Raw genomic sequence first — 19409 nt, forward strand, 5'->3', positions numbered from 1 at the left:
CAAACATAATGGTTTAATGACAGAAAGCTATGTCTTCCTACGGTCCCTCCTCAGTACGTGGGAATCAGACTAGTACCGCTTCTGATCGTGCTGTTTGAGATACTGGATTCCAGACAGTGTTGTTGTGGTGATTGGAGAGATGCCTCAGAGGTTAAGAACACTTGCGACTCTTGGAGAAGACCCAGGTTCAATTCCCACAACCAACACTGGGCAGTTCAGAACTGTCTGTAACACTAGTTCCAAGAGGCCGTATGCCCTCTCTGGCCTCTGGCAAGCTAGCAAGGCATATACATATACATATATGCAAGCAAACGCTCATAGGCATAAAATAAAAATATAAATCTTCAAAAAGTAGGCAATTTGAAAAAATTCTCATTAAAGAGAGTGGGGAGTTCGAAAATTGCTGTCTGAGTTTTCGACTTTGCGTTTCACAAAAGAAAGTATGAAATGAATTTTGGTTTAGGCTAAGGACAGAATTCACAACAGCTTCAATGGCCCCAAACACTCATGGGCCATTTTGTATGGAATATTTATGCCAAGTAACCACCTCAGCACCGGTGATTATAAAACAGATATATCTATCCACGCCGGAAAACACTGCGGGTGTCCTATATCCCAGAGCATCAAAATATTCGGCAGGCTCTAATTCTGTGTGAAAACCAGCATTCCTGTCCAGCTCACTGATTAACAGATGACAGAACTATACACATTCCTAAGACTGATCTATGACTTACTACTACGAACCATCGTTTGATCTGAGCATCCCTTTTATAGACTAAGATATCATCGTTTAATCCGTGTTTCTGTTTTACATACTAATACATCCAGGATAACAAAAAGTACTGGGTGGAGGTGAAGGGGTGGCGGAGTCCCACGGAGCAGCCGCTCAAGCCGTCCATAAAGGACACACTGCCTGTGTTCTCTTGCCTGTGTCCCGGGATATGTGGATTACGGGCTGGATCTTCACAATGAGAAGAAGCAAGGCATGCGAGTGGAGGGGTGAAAGTAAAGCTTGAAAGAAGCCAGGAGAGGCGCTGCACTCCAAATCAAACCGCCATGACTCGGTGTGCCTTTGCTGCAGTGGTTCTCAACCTGTAGGTCGCGACCCTTGGGGGGGTCAAATGACCTTTTCACAGGGGTCCCCTAAGAGCATCAGAAAACAGATATTTACATCACGATTCACAACAGTAGCAAAATTACAGTTATAAAGTAGCAATGAAATAGTTTTACTGTTGGGGGTCACCACATGAAGAAGTGCATTAAAAGGCATTAAGAGTGCATTAAGGAAGGTCGAGAACCATTGACTTCCAAAAACTAGAGTGGTTGTTACAGGGCAGGTATGGATTCAGAGAACACAAAGGGGGAATATAAACTGACTACTTTAAGGAAATCATACCATCACTTTGATATTTATAGCAAAGGTTCTCAAAGTAATCGTCCTGGACTCACCAGGACAGCAGGACTGGGAGACTTCTGGGAACTTAGAGGCCTACCCCAAAGTCCTGACACCAGGCAAAGCCACCTCCCCCCCCCCAAAAAAACAAACAAAGACTCCTTCCCTGTCTCCAAATGCAAACATTAGACTTCTAAGAAATGACTAGTGATTCGTTTTATAAAAGGATACAGAGAGGGCTGGAGAGACGGCTCAGTGGTTAAGAGCACTGGCTGCTCTTCCAGAGGTCCTGAGTTCAAGTCCCAGCAACCACAGGGTGGCTCACAACCATCTGTGATGGCATCTGATGCCCTCTTCTGGTGTGGCATACATACAATAAATAAAATCTTAAAAAAAAAAAAAAGATAAAGAGAAAAGGAATACGTTTGGTGAAGGTGTATGGGGTGCCTCCAGGCCCATGCTAAGGCAACCCTTCCCTGTGAGGGACTAGCCTCTATTCTATGGTTTAGAATAGAATTTATTCAGAGCATGGGGAGAAGAATTGAGAAGGTAGTAGAGGCAGAGAGAGAGAGAGAGAGAGAGAGAAAGAGAGAGAGAGAGGGAGAGGGAGGAGTAGAGGCTGGCCATAAGCACAGGGAGAAAGTGGGGGAGGGGAGGGGGAGGGAGAGAGGGGGAAGGGGGCAAGTGGACAGAGTGTGTTTAAGGCAAAAACAAGAGAGAGAGGAGGGGGCAAGCAGCCTCTTTTATAGTGAGTCAGGCACACCTGGCTGTTGCCAGGTAACTGTGGGGTGGAGCTTAGACAAAATGCTAACAACTGGTCCACAGGGGTTGGGCGGGATGAGGACTGAACTCTCCCAAGGGTGTGGAATGAGTTTCTTTACGAACGTGACATTTAACCCTCACTCTCCAGCCTGTGTACAAGTCCCTGTTTATTCTATCCCCTTCCCCTCCCTTCCCTCCTCTTCCTCCCATCTCAGTCTCTACCTCTACCACCACCACCACCACCACCACCACCACCACCACCACCACCACCACCACGGGATGAGCAGAAGAAGGCTCCCATCAAATGCTGACCCGCATCTGGGCCTCCCAGCTCCAAAACCATGAGTCAGTGAATTTGTTTCTCATGGGTCACTTGGTCTATGCTGTTCTTGTCAGAGCAGCACTAGGACACCTCGCAGGTGCACCCCACCCAGAAGCAAAGGAAAAGACTATGCCTTTGATGGACACTTGGCATGACGAAAGGTTCCTCTGTCTGTCTGGCGTTCGGTTTATTTTTGGCAACTCTTAATGAGTGAGCAGCTAGAGGAGACTTCTTGTAGAGATTCTATCTGTTGCCGCAGTCATACTCTCACGGAGAAAATAACATTCATTAGCTTCTGGCTCCCTGCTAATAATGATGCAGGCCTGCAGGCCGCTGTAAAAGTGTGTCCCCTTGCAGGTACAAGTCACAGAAAGATTAACAACCCTTTTGAAGTTTGGCTCGGTGTAGCTTCTGCTGATGGCTAAATGGGTCCTATTATATTCCTGAGGGATGGTTAAAATCTGCATCTTTAGTGTTTTCTTCATAAAGTTTAAACCCCAGTAAGTAATTCCAAGTTCTTTAAAGAGGGGTGGGTCCCTGGCTCAAGATGTAGCTGGCAGAACACTAGCTGAGCATGTTTAAGACCCCGGTCCCATCCCCAGCACTGTGAACGGGACAAAATAAATAGGAAGAAAAACAAAAACAAAAACCCAAAAAACCACCAAAGTTTCTTAAAAGTGTGTAACTTAACAGCTTTAGTGGTACATTGTTTTAATGCCCACATGGAGACGGTACAGGTGGGTCTGTCTCTGTGAGTTTGGGGACAGCCAGGCTATACAGCCTGGCTATATGTATATAGCCAGGCTATATACATATATATATATATGTGCACATACCTACTTCTTAGAGGTGAGTAGGTCATGAGGAAGGAGGCTGGCTTGTCACTCATTTGGACCATAAGTTCTGATGAGAGTAAACACAGCAGCTGGTTGTTCTTGAGCACTTACTGAAAACCCAGGGCTCACTCCACCGCTCTGACTGTCCTTACCTCAGTCTCACAATAGCTCAGGAAACAGAGCTGCTCCTCACACTCAATATTCAGACCGAAAGGCAGAGCTCCCATAAGGGGAAACGGTCGTCCAAGATCTCAACCGACAAGCATGCAGGCTTGTTACAGGAAGTCTGTGTGCAGGGATGGGGGAGTGCAGAGTCGGGTGGGAAGGTGGCCAGCTCCATCCCATTAGAAGCAGGATGGTACAGATGGGCCAGGAAACCGTTCCTTATGCTGGGAACTTGCACTAGAGCGTCAGATCCCTCAGCGATGCTGGATTTGGAGCAAGACTTTCTGGGTAAAGGACTCGGTGTCATGACTTAATTTCTCCTCCCACACACTGGGAACAAGTAACATGCTCGCCAGTGCTGGACTACTGACTGTGTCGGAGTGGTGCCAGGAGCCATGCTATAGTCTTGAGAAGAAAAGAGACAAGCGCAAGGAGCATTGATGTTCAGTAGCCTGAAAATGATCCTATTTAATACATCTTAATTACTCTTCTACCCCTGCAATGAAAGACCATGGGTAAGGCGACTTTTAAATGAAGCAGCATTTAACCAGGGGGTTGCTTATGGTTTCAGAAAGTTAGTTCTGTCACAGTATAATCGTGGTGGCAAGCAGGAAGGCCTGGCGCTGGAATAGTAACCGAGAGCTCACATCTAATACAAAGGTGGCGGGGAGAGTATGAGTCTGGGTCCAAAGGCCATTCCCACTGACACGCCTGTCAACAAGGCCACACCTCCTAATCCTTCCCCAACAGTTCCACTCACTAGAGACTAAGTATTCAAACACATAAGCCTATGGGGGCCTTTCTCATTCAAGCCACCACAAATACAGTATACATATAATTCAAGCCAGCTGTGAAAGCACATGCCTGCAGTCCCGGCACCTGATGGAGGCTGAGGCAGAAGGCTTATGGTGAGTGTGCTGTGTTCTGAGTTCAAGGACAGCCTGGAATACAATATGAGACCCAGTCTATAAACAAACACCTGGTCTGTAAACAAAACAAATGATGTGATTTGGATTGTGAGACCTGGTCTATAAATAAGAAATAAATAAATAAATAAATAGATAAAACGATGTGATTTGGAACGGTAGATCCCAAAACAGTCATAGTAGTTATCTTTGCAGAGAAAAGAACTTACTTTCTGATTTACCCAAATCTGTATTCGTAGGAGGCTGAATGCTTTAATATGTCACCCCCAAACCCCCACCCAACTACCTTTCTTGGCAAACTTCAAGATGGCTATTCAGAGAAACAACAGACCTCTACTGACATAGGATAAGCCCAGAAGGAAGAGAAATTCATACCTGTGAGGGAAATGTAAGTGCTTTAATAGCCTGAGTATTAAAGAGCTCCTCCCTCAGACACTCCCTTTGCTGACTAGTTAGGCCCATTCACAGGGAGCAGAGAGAGGAGTCTGACTGGTCCAGGAAGGAACAGTCACAGGCATCACGTGCACTGCAACTGTCCTTGTGTGCATCGTCCTGTGCTCTGCCAACATCTCCCTTGCCCTAGAAGCCCAAGCCCCACCCCTTTGTTCACCTCAGGTAGGGTTCAGCACCGAGGTCCTCCGGTCTCGTGCTGAATGTGCTTGGCTCCCGTATATTCTTTCTTGCTGTTACTCTGTCTAGTGTTAGTTCACTCAGCTCTCAAGTCATCAAACCTTCACACACACATGTACGTATGCGTACACATAATTTTTAAACATAGAAAGGATAAGTCCTTAAAAAATGCCTATTTAAGAAATGAATAAAGATGTAGTTGTTTTTACAACCTACAAATGTATCCTTAATATCCACAATGCCAAAAATAAGTCTACGCTTAATTAAAAGCTTCCATCTCTGTGGGATGTGATGGCCATGCCTTAACTCCCAGTATTAGGGAGGCCGAGGCAGGCAGATCTCTGTGAGCTCAAGGCTAACCTGATCTACATAGTGAGTTCCAGGACATCCAGGGCTTGTCTCAAAACCACGAACAAAAACCTTCTACATCCAAAGTCAAACCAGGAACCTTTGGGAAAACAATGATTACAGTTAATGTCTCTTTGACTTCAGAGAAGGGAAAAATTACTTGAATATCAACATAAGTATCTATATTAGGTGCTTTGGGCAGGGCTATATTCTGTAGAAGAACTAAGGAGGTAAAGGCACAAAGATCACTGTAATTTTAAGGCCAGATTGGTGACATACTGAGTTCTAGGGCAGCTGAGTCTGTACAGTAAGACCCTGCCTCAACAGCATAAACAAAAACATTTGATAGACACAAACAAATCAAAATCACTTCAGTTTGCCAAGCGATAGTATTTTCCAAATGTCAAAATGTAAGCGATAAACTAAGAGAATTATGTCTGCAATATAACACACAATAGACCACAAAGAATGCACTAAAAATAAAAATTCATAAATCATTAAGGGGTAAAGATATGAGTAAGCACTTTAGCCACTAAAACAAATAACCCCGCGAATATATGACAAAGATTTTCTCCCGTTAGCAATTGGAATCATGCAAATTAGGAGAAAGTACCATTTCACTCAAAAAATTACTTCCAAAAGTGTGTCTTCACGGCAACTGCCACTTGTGTCTGCTCTCTCCTTCCAGGTACTATGCCTAGCTATGAGGGTTGACTACATTTCCCAGCCTCCTTTGCAGCAATGTGTGGTCATGTGACTCATTGGTGTCTTACCAGTTACAACAGTGAAATTTATATGTCCTATGAGCTTTTGGATTTCAAAACCCTGTGCCTGCTTTTCCCTTGCCACAAGCCAGAATACAAACAAATTCAAGACAGGCAGCCATATTCAATCCTTGAGGCCCTGGTAGCACTACAAAGTAGAGGAAGTCTGAATAATTTTCTGGAGCAAAGGGATCCTGGCGGCCTGGACTGCACACCTCCACAGTGTGGAGATGAGCAGGAAGAGACTTTTAGTGAGCCATTCAAGGCGTGGCTATAGTACAATTCTAAACTCGGCATTACAAAGGCCTAAGGAGGAAGGGGAAGACTGTTGTGAGTCCAAGACCAGCCTGGACTACTGAGTGAGTTGTAGGCCATCCTGAGCTACTGTAAGGCTGTCTCAAAATCACAATAATAATGATAATACTACAAATAATAGAAAGTCTGTATTTCCAGTCACTGATCATTATTATTATTACTATTAATATTATTACTGTTATTATTATTATTTCTACTATTAGAAGTATTCTAATAGTAGACTATTTAGGTTTGTGGGGATCTCATTTTGTTTTGAGATAGCTCTGGCTGTCCTGAAACTTGCTATGTAGACCATGCTGGCCTCAAACTCACAGAGTTCTGTCTGCCTCTGCCTCTGAGTGTTGAGTTAAAGGCCTGTGTCACCACAGCCAGCTTTCTTTCTCCTTATCCTAACAGTGTAGACTGTGCCTTAGCTTATATTAGCTAATTATATTGGTCAATTCTATGGGCTTTTCATAATGAATGTGGAAGTCCCATCCTCCACTGGTAAGAACGTAAATACCAGAAGTCTAACAGACACTAGGGCATTTGGTATGTGATGTTATTCAGGACTGCAAAACTGCAAATATCAAATTTAAAAGTCCTAAGAATATATGCTGATTCTTTCCAATGCAAGAGATGAAAACTACATCCTTGTCCAGAACAGATAAACACTTTGACATTGACCTACAACCTTAGCCATCTTTAAATTTCTTTTTTTTTTTTTTCGGAGCTGGGGACCGAACCCAGGGCCTCGCACTTCCTAGGCAAGCGCTCTACCACTGAGCTAAATCCCCAACCCCTTTAAATTTCATATTAGGAAAATTACAATTACACACAGGCATCATATACACAGTAATTATCAGTTCATGGTCAAATCTTATTTTAGCCAGATTTCAGCCTACTTCCTGCCTCTCCATGGCTATAAAACAACAACAAAGCTCCAAATACCATCATTTCAACCATAAATAGCACAGCATGTATCTTTAAAAGATAAAAGAGTTGTTAGATAGGCTGAATTTATATTATTCCACTTTTAAATTCTAATAATTTCTCAATACCATTAAAAACCCAGTACATATTCAAACAGCTCCATATTCTTCATATATCAACATATCATACATCAAAGATAAAAAAGAAAACCCTAAACTATAGTGAACCTTTAAAGAAAGCAAATGATTAATAGTAAATTCTAAACTGTTGGCTAAGAGTGGGAAGAAGAGAGCTGTGTCCCCAAAGAGGCAAGCATGGAAGTTTCTAAGACACTGGCAACATCTGGAATTCACGGCTCGTCTTACTCTGCATTTCCTTAACTACAAATTATGTTCTGTAACCTCCATGTCTTTTTTTTTTTTTCTTCTTCAGATGAAGGGAAGAGAGGAAGAAAAGGGAGAGTATGCACCCAGCCTGCCCTCTCTCCCGCCAGCTCCTGAGTGCCAAACCCAACATGAGGAAATGCTACAATGTATCCCTGAGTTCCAACTACACATGCGTGAAATGGCCTGTGGACAAGTTTGACTATCACCAGAGCAACACAAACTATACTTCGCTTGGATTTCCTTTGCCTACCCTCATCCTGCAGGAGAGTGAGGCTGAACGTGAGATTCTAGCAGTAAGTCTCAAAGCTCGCTAAGGGCCAGGTATAGCAGGATCAGAAACAGGAAGAAGAGCCAGACCTAACAAGGACATACCTTCCTGCCCATTGTAACTCTGGCGTGCCTGTGAAGAGTGTCTCCCCATGGGAGGAGGCCACAAAGGCAGCCATACACTCTAAACATCCAATAATGTCAGCTCTGGTTATGATTGCGTATAATTAACATCACCGTCGTTTTTCAGGTCTTTACTTTTCAATTCTAATTCACGATGTAATAAATATCATTCAAAAACCATTGTCAATGACTACATAAGGGGCTCCACATGTACAAGCTAGCCAACCTTTCCCCAAAGAAACTCACTCAGTCTTTACTCACTGTTAAGACACTGACACTATTCCCAGACGATCTAAAGAAGTTACACTCTTACCTCTACTTAATGTTGTGGCCATACTTGGTGGGGGATACTAACTAATTGTGAATCACCACCATTTATCACTATAAATAATTGTGAATGATCACTATAGATGAATTTTTATCTTCTAATCTGCTCTAAGGGAGTGGGGGAGACAGATAAACAATGAAGTTGTTTCCTGGGAATTAGAAGCAAATTGGCACTAAATTAAATTCTCGTTTCTAAATTGATTTATATATTTTTATGAATTATATTTTAAATTTATAAATATATATGTATTTAAACTTAAATTTATATATAGATTATATGTTCTATATATAAAAATGTATAAATTATATATATGTATATATTATATATCATATGTATATGTATTATGTGTGTAGAGAGACAGACAGACAGACAGAGACAGAGAGAAAGAGTGCTATGAAAGTAGTTGGATGTGGTTGTGCACTTGAATGTATAACCTGGTTCCAAGCCATGTATGGCACAGAGCAAGTTCAAGGCCAGCCTAGGCTACAGAGTGAGGCCCTGTCTCTAACACTATGGGGTTAAAGCAGTGACTTTACTGACATCATAAGAATGCTTTAACTTGCAGATAAACTCGGGGAGTGGTCTATGGCTTTATTTTCCATGTAGCATCAGCATACAAAAACAGAGAAAGCCTAAAACAAATTCCTAAGCCAACATGGCCACCCAGTCTCAGAAAAAACAGTTTAGACTTAGTACCTTGTACTTGAATGAAAGAACAAAGTCTACCTTACAACCGGTGGGTGTGGGTGTAGAGAGAGGGAGGCTCAGGGGTTCAGAGCACTCATGGTTCTTACAGAGGACACGGGTTAGTTTCCCAGCACCCACAGGGCCACTAACAAGCATCTGCAACTCAGGTTGCTGAGGATTCAGCGCCCTCTTCTGGCAATGTCAGGCACTGCACACATGACACAAAGACACATGCAGGCAAAACAGTACACATAACATAAAATGAATGAAATAAAAGTAAATAAATTTGTTTTTTAAAGTATGTTTACTGCTCTTACACAGGACTCAGGTTCAGTTTCCAGCACTCACACTGGATGGCCTGTGACCCCAGCTCCAGGGTATCTAACTCCCCCTTCTGACCTCTGCAGGAACCTACACACACATGACACACATAAACTCAATACAAGCACACACATGCACACATATAAAAATAAATGAACCTTGATAAAGAGTTTGGGACCTGTCTTTCATCATGCCCATAGAATACCTATTTTCAACTTCACCCGGAAACACATTCCAGTCTAAGGTCCCTACATCTAAGGCCCCTACATCTAAGGCCCCTAGACTTTCTGTGGCTGATTCAAGATCCACCCTACACACATTTATTCAGGTAGGAAGATTGGAGATTAGGCATCTGGATTTCAAAAGACTTATCTAAATCAGAATATAACAGGAGGTGGTTGAGACACAAATGGAATAATTATATAATGACTAACATTTATTGAGCGTGTATTATGTGCCAAGCCTGTACAAAATGTTTCCCACAAACCGCCCCATGGCAGCATGACAAAGGTCTTACTATTATTACCCATGTCTTGTGGATGAAGAAATTGCACCTTTGATGTCACATGTGTAATTAGTAGCAAGGCATCGAGCTAACACTAAAGCCTGCACTTAAGTATTGTGCCCCATCTCTATCCAAGAGATGGCAACAGGGTGGCCCATGTAGGTTGTCAATAAATTAGTAAGTAACTATACATCCAGAAGTAATAATGTCTTCCCATAATCACCTATCATCCCAATGTCTGCCCTCAAACTATCAAAACCTAACAGATTAGAAACACAGTTTACTTATTTTTTTAAATGTAGCAACTAGGTAGCATGAACAAGGCAATTAGACCAGTAACCTCAGCAGCTGGGAGGTGAAGGTAGGAAGGTCAAGAGAGGAAAGTCATCCTCACTTACAGGAAGGCCAGCCTGTCTCTAATAAAACAAGAAGAGGAAGAGGAAGAAGAAGAAAATAAGAATCTGAGGTCTGGGGGTTGGGGATTTAGCTCAGTGGTAGAGCGCTTGCCTAGGAAGCGGAAGGCCCTGGGTTCAGTCCCCAGCTCCAAAAAAAAAGAACCAAAAAAAAAAAAAAAAAAAATCTGAGGTCTGACACAACCAGCCCTGAATCCTGTCTGTGGGCTCAAACCCTGCGGCTCCTTCTGGTCAACCCAGGAGGGAGCAATGGAGCAGAGATGGTTGGAGCTGGGTCTCCTGGCTAAAGAGGATCCTAACCTTCCTTGTCATACAGAAGGACATGCTTTGCCCAAAACTGTCTCTAGAACTGTTCCTCAATGCATTTTGTAGTTACGAACATTATCCAGGTAAACGAGCTCCTTACAGTAGCTAAAATCAGTGCCAACACGACAGCAAGCAAAGTGAGCATACACAGTCACCAGGCTGTTGTCCTTGATCACAAGGCCACCAAGTCCTGCTGCACCTTCAGATGATCTTGTTGAGGAGGAGGAAAAGAAAAACCCAGTTAGCGATAATTTAATGACAAGTTGTTTATCCTTTTTTGTTTTTTTCATTCAACTGTGAGTCCTTTAGTGAAGAAATTCTCAGTGGATAAGTATTCCACCTCCACCTCTGAGAGAAACCTGAAGGCAAGCCACCACTCCTCAGGCGAGATGGACCCTGATTCGAGCCTCCATGAGATTGTAGGTAATCATACAATTATATATCTGCTATGAGGCCTCCCTACATCATATAAATGACCGGGTTGGTCAAGACAATGCTTGAAGTCCCTCCAACCATAAACTTTTAGCTCCCATTCCAGGTTATATGGTGACAGCAGATTCTGCAAGCACACGAGGGACGTGAGAGCATTTCTTAACTTTCCTCTTAAAGACCATAGCATGGAGAAGTGAGTTGTATGCAGTCCCCTGACTGCCATTGTCTGACTTTGGGCTTGCCTTTCAGTCCTGAGGAGTCTTGCAGGACCCCCAAATGCATCCACCTCTCCACAGAGGCCTGCATGAACCCACAAAAAAGACAGCCTGGAACCCTGCCCCACCAATCCCTTCCCAGTCTGTTCTGCCCTGGGCACAGCCAGCAGAGAATGACACTGACATAACTGTCTTCTGAGAGGCTCCACCCAGCAGCCAACAGAAATGGATGGGATTCGGAGACCTACAGCCAAACATTAGATGGAGCTCCAGGAGTCTTATAGAAGAGTCGGGGGAAGGATTGAGGGCCCGGAAGATGATAGGAACGCCACAGAAAGACCAACAGAGTCAACTAACATGGGCCACTGGGGGCTCCCTGAGACTGAACCACCAAACCAAAAGCAAACATGGTTTGGACCTCAGCACCTCACACGGATTTAACAAAAGTACAGCCTGGTCTTCATGCAGGTCCCCCAACAAGTAGAGCAGGAGCTGTCCCTGGATCTGTTGTCTGTGGGTCCGGTTCCCCTAACTGGCCGGCCTTGTGTGGCCTCAGTTGGGAGGATGCACCTAGTCTTGCAGTGCCTTGATGTGCGTAGGGTTAGGGGAGGGGTTGGTTGGTTGGGTGGGGTGCTGGGTGGTTGCCCTTCTCAGAGGAGAAGAGGAAGGATAATGGGAGGAGGAATTGTGTGAACGGGTGCTGGGAGGAGCTGGGGAGCCGATATCGGGATATAAAGTAAAATTTTCTAAAAGGCTCTGGCATGACATGGAGACACATAGTCTGAAACTGCTGTTTCCCTATGTCCATGTGGTACTGAAACGTACTTTGAGTATCTCAGGTAGCAGACTGGGGAGGGAGGACACTTTTTTCTGGTGCTTCCTGTACATGTCTCACGTAGAGGAATGTGTGGGTCAGGGGGAGGTTACCAACCTAGGACACACAGCAAATCACAGCTGTCCATGCGGAACAGCGAATGCATGCTATTTAAAGCTGATGTAAGCTGCTCACTTCACCTTGTAAAACGCATCTCTTATTGCTCCAGGTTTTCAGGGAGGGGCTCCCCATCTTTTCTCTACAGAATTACTCGGATTGCTCGCTGGGATCCTCAGATAACCCGCGCAGCTCCTGTTTCCCAACCCAACCCCTTACTGCTCATTTTCCAGAGAACAGAACAAGTGGACACTGTTTAGAATCTCAGACCCAGATGGGTACTTCTTAATGGCCCATAAAATGATGGTTTCTCTGGATTCCTTCTTTTCCCTTTCTTCTTCCTTCCTCCCTTTCTTCTTCCTTCCTCCTTCCTTTCCCCCTCCTTCCTCCTTGCCATTTCTTACTTCCTTTCTCAGTATGCTGTCAGGCTGACTTCAAACCCATTCTCCTGCCTCAGCCTCTCCAGTGCTCTCTTGATCCTGTGTTTGAGACGCTAACTAACACGCATGGCATGACCCGACTCTACTCCAGGTTAACACGTGCAGCGTGAGGGGTTCGGTTTGTCCCTGACTAAACTGGTCTACACCTATCCGGATCACTCCTGCTTCATCGTACTGATCTCTTCTATATGGATCTGCCATGGTTTTATTTTTCTATACTATTCATTCAGTTCTAATTTAATTTCCCAAGAATTCAATTGGTTTGCTATGGAGACAAAATTAAAGGCAAAGAAGATTCCATCCACACCAGGTCAGCAAAGGGAAAAAAAATGTGAAAAGCTTGAACATTTTGTGAAGCAATTAATAGGAATTTTCAAGACATCTCCAATTTGATCAAAGACCCTGGGGACTGAGAAAAATCTAAATTCATCTTAGATAAGAAAAACCACATGTGAGAGAGAGAGAGAGAGAGAGAGAGAGAGCGCTATCCAATGTGAATCATGGAACTAAATGGAGTTATGGCCTCACACATGAAATGACCCACTATAACCGGAGACTGACGACAGCCCCAGGTACTCTTGTTCTCACACCTTTGCAGGCAGCCAGAGATCAAAATCTTCCATCTTGAGTTATATTGTCAGATCAACATGCTATCCCAGGAATTCTGAGGTAACTGCAATTGTTATCAGGGAAATAGGAGATAGCAAGAAAGAACAATACCCACAGAGTGTTGGGCTTTAAGTTGGAAGGCGGAAAAAAAAAATCACCTCTTATAGGAATGATTCAGAATCACCCATTCCGTGGCCCCAGCCACCTAGAATTCACATGTGGCTTTATTCCTTCATTGGGAGCACACATAATGCATCCAACAAAGCCAGGCTTTCCCTCCAGCCACAGGAAAGGTGGGCTTCTTTTGTTCAGTATCAGATGAAGTAGCTTAGCTGGAATCAAAAGAGTAGGTTATTCCAAAACTATACATCTAAATGCTGGCCTGGCCCGAGCAAGGCTACTACTACACAGCCATCCAGGAGGGAGCAAGGTAGTGATCCCGTTGGGAACCCAGAGCTGGTCTTAGGTCAGCTTCACTGCACAGAACAGCTGGCTTTGCACACCCTGAGCTGTACTTTCTCTCTCTCTAGGTTGTGCCCGGGCCCAAGTGAACTCCTGGGTGTATCTTGATTGGGTTTGACCTCACTGAATTAAAATGGCCAATTACCATGTTTACATATGAATAGAGAAATCCTAGTCCCCGACACCCCCCTACCGTGTGTGTGTGTGTGTGTGTGTGTGTGTGTGTGTGTGTGTGTGTGTGTACACGCGCGCATGCCCATGTGTTTTAAAGTCTGGCCACAGGGTAAGGTCAAGCAGGGAAAGGCAGGTTTACTGAAGTCCTAAACTTAAGAACTGGGTGTGGGCAGTGGAAAGGACTAAGTCCACTTTTTGTGGACTGAATTGTTTCAGAAATAGCTTACACCAGGTGCACAATTCTTCCTTAATTTTGGATTTGATAGATATGTTCTAACAAACCCCATTCGTTTCATCTTTAATGAATAAAGATGGCGTATACTCATATTACAGAACTTACACCCTAAGGAAATTAAGGTAATATTCAAACCTTTCGTCCCTGCGAGTCCTGTCCTTTTTCAAATAAGGACCCAATTACAGGCAAATGGCTTACAGTGAGACACCTATATCAGGAGACCTTTTTGAAAATGAATGCCAGGAGGTGCTCCAAGCAGTAAGACAGCCAGATTGTCACTTCTATGTGGACAACGTGCACAGGGATATGGTGGTTGTTATCAGGAGTCCTTGCCTGTGAACGGTTTGGGGCCATACATTGGAGAAAAACATGTTATCCTCATTAGAAAGTTTACCTGACCTAAGGATATAATAACTTCTCTGCTAATATAACTCTGACATCCACGTTGGGAGTTCCTAGAAGTATGAACATGACAGGCAGAAAGAAACTGAGATTCAACAAATGCTCAGCCTAACTCCCCTATAAAGGTCAGCCTGAACTCCAGTGGAGTTTGCTGGGACTTGGTCTTGAGTCACCCTCCTGCTCAGGTGACCCAGAATTCCTCAGCCCCAGGTCCTCTACAGGACTCCAGGGATTTTCACAACTTCACCACACAAAAGGACACCCACCGAGGCTCCAGGCTTCCCTAAGGCAAGCACTCACTGTTCATGTCAGCTCAGCAGCCCTGTCACAAAACTCTCTGTAAGTGCAGGTGTCCATACAGCAATCTACGTGAACTTTGCATTAAATGCACCACTGAACGCCAGAGATCCTCACACCCATCTATTGTCTTCATCAGGAAATGCGGAGACCACACAGGGGGGTGGGGGCGGGGCAGCACTCATAGATGTTTATCAAACACTCCCGTGCAAAACAAAACACTTGAATTGGAGGGAAAAAACAATATTTTTAAAGTACGAAACACAAAAAGTTAAAAAAAAAGGCTTAATCAACCTTAATGAGGTCGCCTCCATTAGTTGACTATGTGAAGGGACTGAAACTACTTACTCATATATTCAAGCCTTCATTTCATATGCAAGTGCTCCCCAGCAAATGATAAAGCAATATCCTCCCGTGAGTGTGAAGGATGGCACCGGATTCCATCTATCAAGGAGGAGTCAGATTCCAGTAGTCGCTGGAGGTTTAACTGCCAGGGCTTGGAGAGAGCTCTTTTACAAAAGCAAGACTCGCCCTACTAAATTAACCCGGGGGAAAGCGTGCATGTCTGAAACAGCCTTCACTCAATGAAACGCTCGACCACTGAGTATTCACACTTTACAAAATGACTCCGTGGGGTGGGGGTGGGGGGTGAGGGGGATGCTGTGACAATGATTTCCCATAAAAAGGATGGTGATGATATGACAACTGGGCAGGAACTCTGGGCGCTGCCTTCCGTCCCCAGTAAATCGCCAGCTGAAGGTGATTAAGTTCCAGCCTGTTGGGAGACAGGAGCTCCAGCCTGGGGAAGCCACCTGGTAGCCTGTACCGGTGGGTCCGATCAGGTTAGGACTGGCTTAGAGGAGGCCCTGGGGGATTAGCCAGGAGCAGAACTGTCCCCTACCCACCATCCGCCCACGCAGACACCAAGTTACACACGGAACTCCAGGAGCACAATGACAAGCAAGCACACAAAAGGAGCGAGGCGGCCGCTCCCACCCTTACCTTTGACTTGACTTTCATACTCGGCTATGATCTCTTTGTCCTTCTTGAATCTGCTCGGGGTGGACATTCTCCGGCTGTTCCGGGCTTGCTTTCAATGGGCAAGTTCTTGTCGGGTGGTCACCGTCCAGTCTCCGTGGAGGAGCAGAGAGTTGTACTCCCTCTCGCAGAGAAGCCAGAGGCAGCACCCGCGGGAGGGACAGGAGGGACGGGAGGAGCGAGAGGAGGAGGAGGGAGAGGAGCGATTAGAGCGAGCCGGGCGCCGGCACCATGCTCTGGGCTGAGCCGCCCTGGGCGCTGGCGAGCGGGAGCCCCAGCCCGCGAGGCCGGCCGTGCAAAGTCGGGCGAGTGGGGGGCGGGGGGCGTCTCCCGGCCGCTTCCTCTACGGCCGCCGGGCGGACGCGGGGATCGCGCGATCGCCGCGCACCATTGTTGAGACCCGCGCGGGGGTCGCGCCCCGCCGGCCGCCGCCGCCTCCCTTCCTGCCGGCGCCCGGGGCTGGGATGCTGCCGCCGCTGCCGCCGCCCGGCAGGCCGAAGGGATGGCGGTTCTCACGCGGGTGCGATCGGCGGGACCCGAAGGGCGGCGGCGGCGGCGAGGCTCGGACGCGCCCCGGTCAGCCCGGCGGAGTTGGCGGATCTGGATCTGGAGCCGGCGCCGCGAGGGTCCTCCGCTGCCTCGGTCGCCGGCGCCTCGGCTCTTTCTCCGCCGCCCACTGGCCGCTGCTGCCCCCTGGCGGCCGCGGCTACACGCGCACCCGGAGCCGCGCCCCCGCCCACTGCGAGCCCAGACCTTGCCTGCAAGGAGAACCTGTGCTGCGGGTCCTGAGGATTTAGGCAAGGCGGGGCTCTGTCGCCCAAGGGGAAGGAGTTCCTGGGACGATCTCTTCCTTGTCCTGGCCCTGGCCCCTCCCCCGCTCTGAGCTCGCCCGGGAGGATGGGTGTCCCCCGTGGTCGAAGTCTAGAGTTGGATATCACCCTAATAGAATCCAAGACACTGTACTCCAAGAGGAAAACTGAACGTTGGGTTATGAAGGGCCTGCCTGTTGAAAATCTAAGAGGATGAAACTCTACCTTCGAGGCAGGGAGGACATCTTAAACACTCTCAGGCCTCTCTTGTCCCTGCTCAGGTTCTAGGATGTCAGGGGGCAAAGTGGTGTGCTAGGAGTCTGTCACATTTAAGATGTTGCTAGACTTCGTTCGGCTGGGTTTACTTTTCCTGGCTCCTTCAAATAATTTCCAAACGCTGGGGTCCTGATTTATCAAAGTGATTCTGGCAAAGGGGTATCCGATGGCCAGAGTGTTTACACTGAGAGATGTAAAGACCGGAGAGAGGCTTAGACTCTTCTCTTAGTTGGCGACATTAGTTCTTAGTGCCGACTGAACACAAGCTAGGCGCGAGGGGACCAGCGTTAGGCACCTGACCTGAAGGATCTCACAATAAATCTCAGCTTAAGTAAATAATTACAGGCATTATGATAACGCTGTAGAAATAACGGTCTCATCCAAGAACAGGGGTGGGGAGACGGAGGGAAGGAAAAATGGACTGTGTTATCAAGGCTGTCTGAGGATTAAGAAGTCATAGGAGTAGAGTACCATTGGCTGTGCGTTTGCAGTAATTGGCGAATTAGCCAACGTCCTCATACAGGCAGGACTATCCCTGAGCGACGCCCCACCCCCACCCCCACCCTGCTCCTGAGTTAAAGGGTTGAACAGTAAGTAGTTGCCAATCTACGTGAGAAGATGCATATTTCTACGGGAGAAAAGGCATATTTTCTCTGGGTAATTGCAAACAACTTTTTCGGAGATCCACTCACATGTTAGGCATGATAGAAGCCAAAAATACTTCAAAAATCTAAACATATGCAGGTGTGGTATACATGCACTGGGTTGGCATTTTTTTAATTACTCATTGCATCAATTTAATTTTTTAATTTGTGTCCTATAACAGAATAGAACATAAGATTGGGGACCTGTTATTTTGAACACCAGTTCTCAGTAGACCAGGGTGGCCTTGAACTTGTTTATTTGTTTATTGAGACAAGATCTCATGTAGCCCAAGCTGCCCTCAAATTAGCTATACCAATGAAGATGACTTGGACCTCACGGTGTCCCTGGTTTACCCCCTAAATGCTAAGATTATAGGCAGATACCACCACAGCCGGTTTTGTGTGGTGCCGCAGACCAAACCCTGGCTTTAGTGCATTTCTAGCTGAGCCCTCCATTAGCTGAGCTTCAGCTGAAAAGGATCTGTTTTCTCTTTTACTACCAGGAGGTTTCACTATGACTTTTTGATATTAAGGAAGCAGAGGGGCAAGGACTCACCTCTGAGCTCTTTGTGTCAGGGACTCAGTTCTGGGCTGCCCCGGTTGCATGAGCATCTGACTTAGGAAACAGGACCCAGAGAGGCCCCAGATCATCCAGTGCAGAAGCTGGGCAGGAGGTCACAGGCACCCAGGAGAGTCCTGGGTCGTGCTGAGATAATAGTCCTTGAACACCAGGGAGCCTTTTAGGTACAGAAGTACCAAGTTTGGCACGATTTGTTTCATGTTAAGAGAACTGGCACAGAAAGGATGGGTCAGCCCGGGGACAGTGAGAACCGAGGCAGGCAGCCTGTGTGATTGACAGCCCAAGTCACTTGTAACTGGGATTCTTTCAAATCTAGCTGAGATTTGTATCACCCATGGTGCTGGTGGGGTTTATTCCATATATGTACCTAAGAGAGGCAATGAGGCAGAAAAAAAAAAAAAAAAAAACTGAACCACTAGAAATGAATTGTTGGGGGACCAGAGAGATGGCTCCATGGCTAAGAGCACTGACTGCTCTTCCAGAGGTCCTGAGTTCAATTCCCAGCAAGTACACTGTGGCTCACACCCATTTGTAATGGGATCTGATGTCCTTTTCTGGTGTGTCTGAAGATGGCTACAGTGTACTTGTATATAATAAATAAATAAATCTTTAAAAAAAAAAAAAAGAAACAAGAAATGAACTGTTTCCTGAGCCTAGAACTGAGCCCCAGACTCTGAGGGCTCAGTGGTGAGTCCTAGTCCCACTTCTTCCTTTGTATAAAACTCCAACAAAAACAAGGCAAAACAAAAACCATAAAAACAAACAAACAAAACACTGTGCTTCCCTAGGCTTTGGTTTCCCCATCTTTGAAATGCGTTAGCTCCTAGATCCCTGAAACTGAGTAACTTCTTATTGAGTTTTATGTTTTTTTAATTGCTGAAGAGACGGCCCTCTGGCTTCGCCTTGTCTTGGTCATTCTCCTATGCTGAGAAGAGACGCCATGACCAAGGCAACTTAGGAAAGAAAGCATATAGCTTGGGGGCTTGCTTCCAGTCTCACAGGGCGTGCACACGGCCATCCCGAAGTCTGGCGTGGTAGCCGGCAGTCATGGGGTGGAGCAGCTGCTGAGAGCTTACATGTGGGGACAACAATCAAGAGACAAACAGACTGACAGACAGAGAGGTATTATAGTCATGCAAACATGAGAACTAATGGG

At 45.9% G+C, this 19409-nt stretch overlaps 1 protein-coding gene across 2 annotated transcripts in view; it reads right to left on the bottom strand.

The window, feature by feature from the left end:
• The window catches only part of Srgap1 (SLIT-ROBO Rho GTPase activating protein 1), a 271658-nt gene extending 255036 nt beyond the window's left edge, over positions 1-16622 (bottom strand). Inside the window, exon 1 of one of the 2 annotated variants that reach the window (XM_087557299.1) lies at positions 15909-16622. In XM_087557299.1, the coding sequence (XP_087413425.1) occupies positions 15909-15975 (67 nt within the window). In that variant the 5' untranslated portion in view covers positions 15976-16622. 2 annotated transcript variants of the gene reach the window in all.
• Positions 16623-19409: the final 2787 nt, after the last annotated feature.

This window comes from Rattus norvegicus, chromosome 7, assembly GCF_021556685.1.
Source record: "Rattus norvegicus strain SHRSP/BbbUtx chromosome 7, alternate assembly SHRSP_T2T, whole genome shotgun sequence".
Taxonomy (NCBI): domain Eukaryota; kingdom Metazoa; phylum Chordata; class Mammalia; order Rodentia; family Muridae; genus Rattus; species Rattus norvegicus.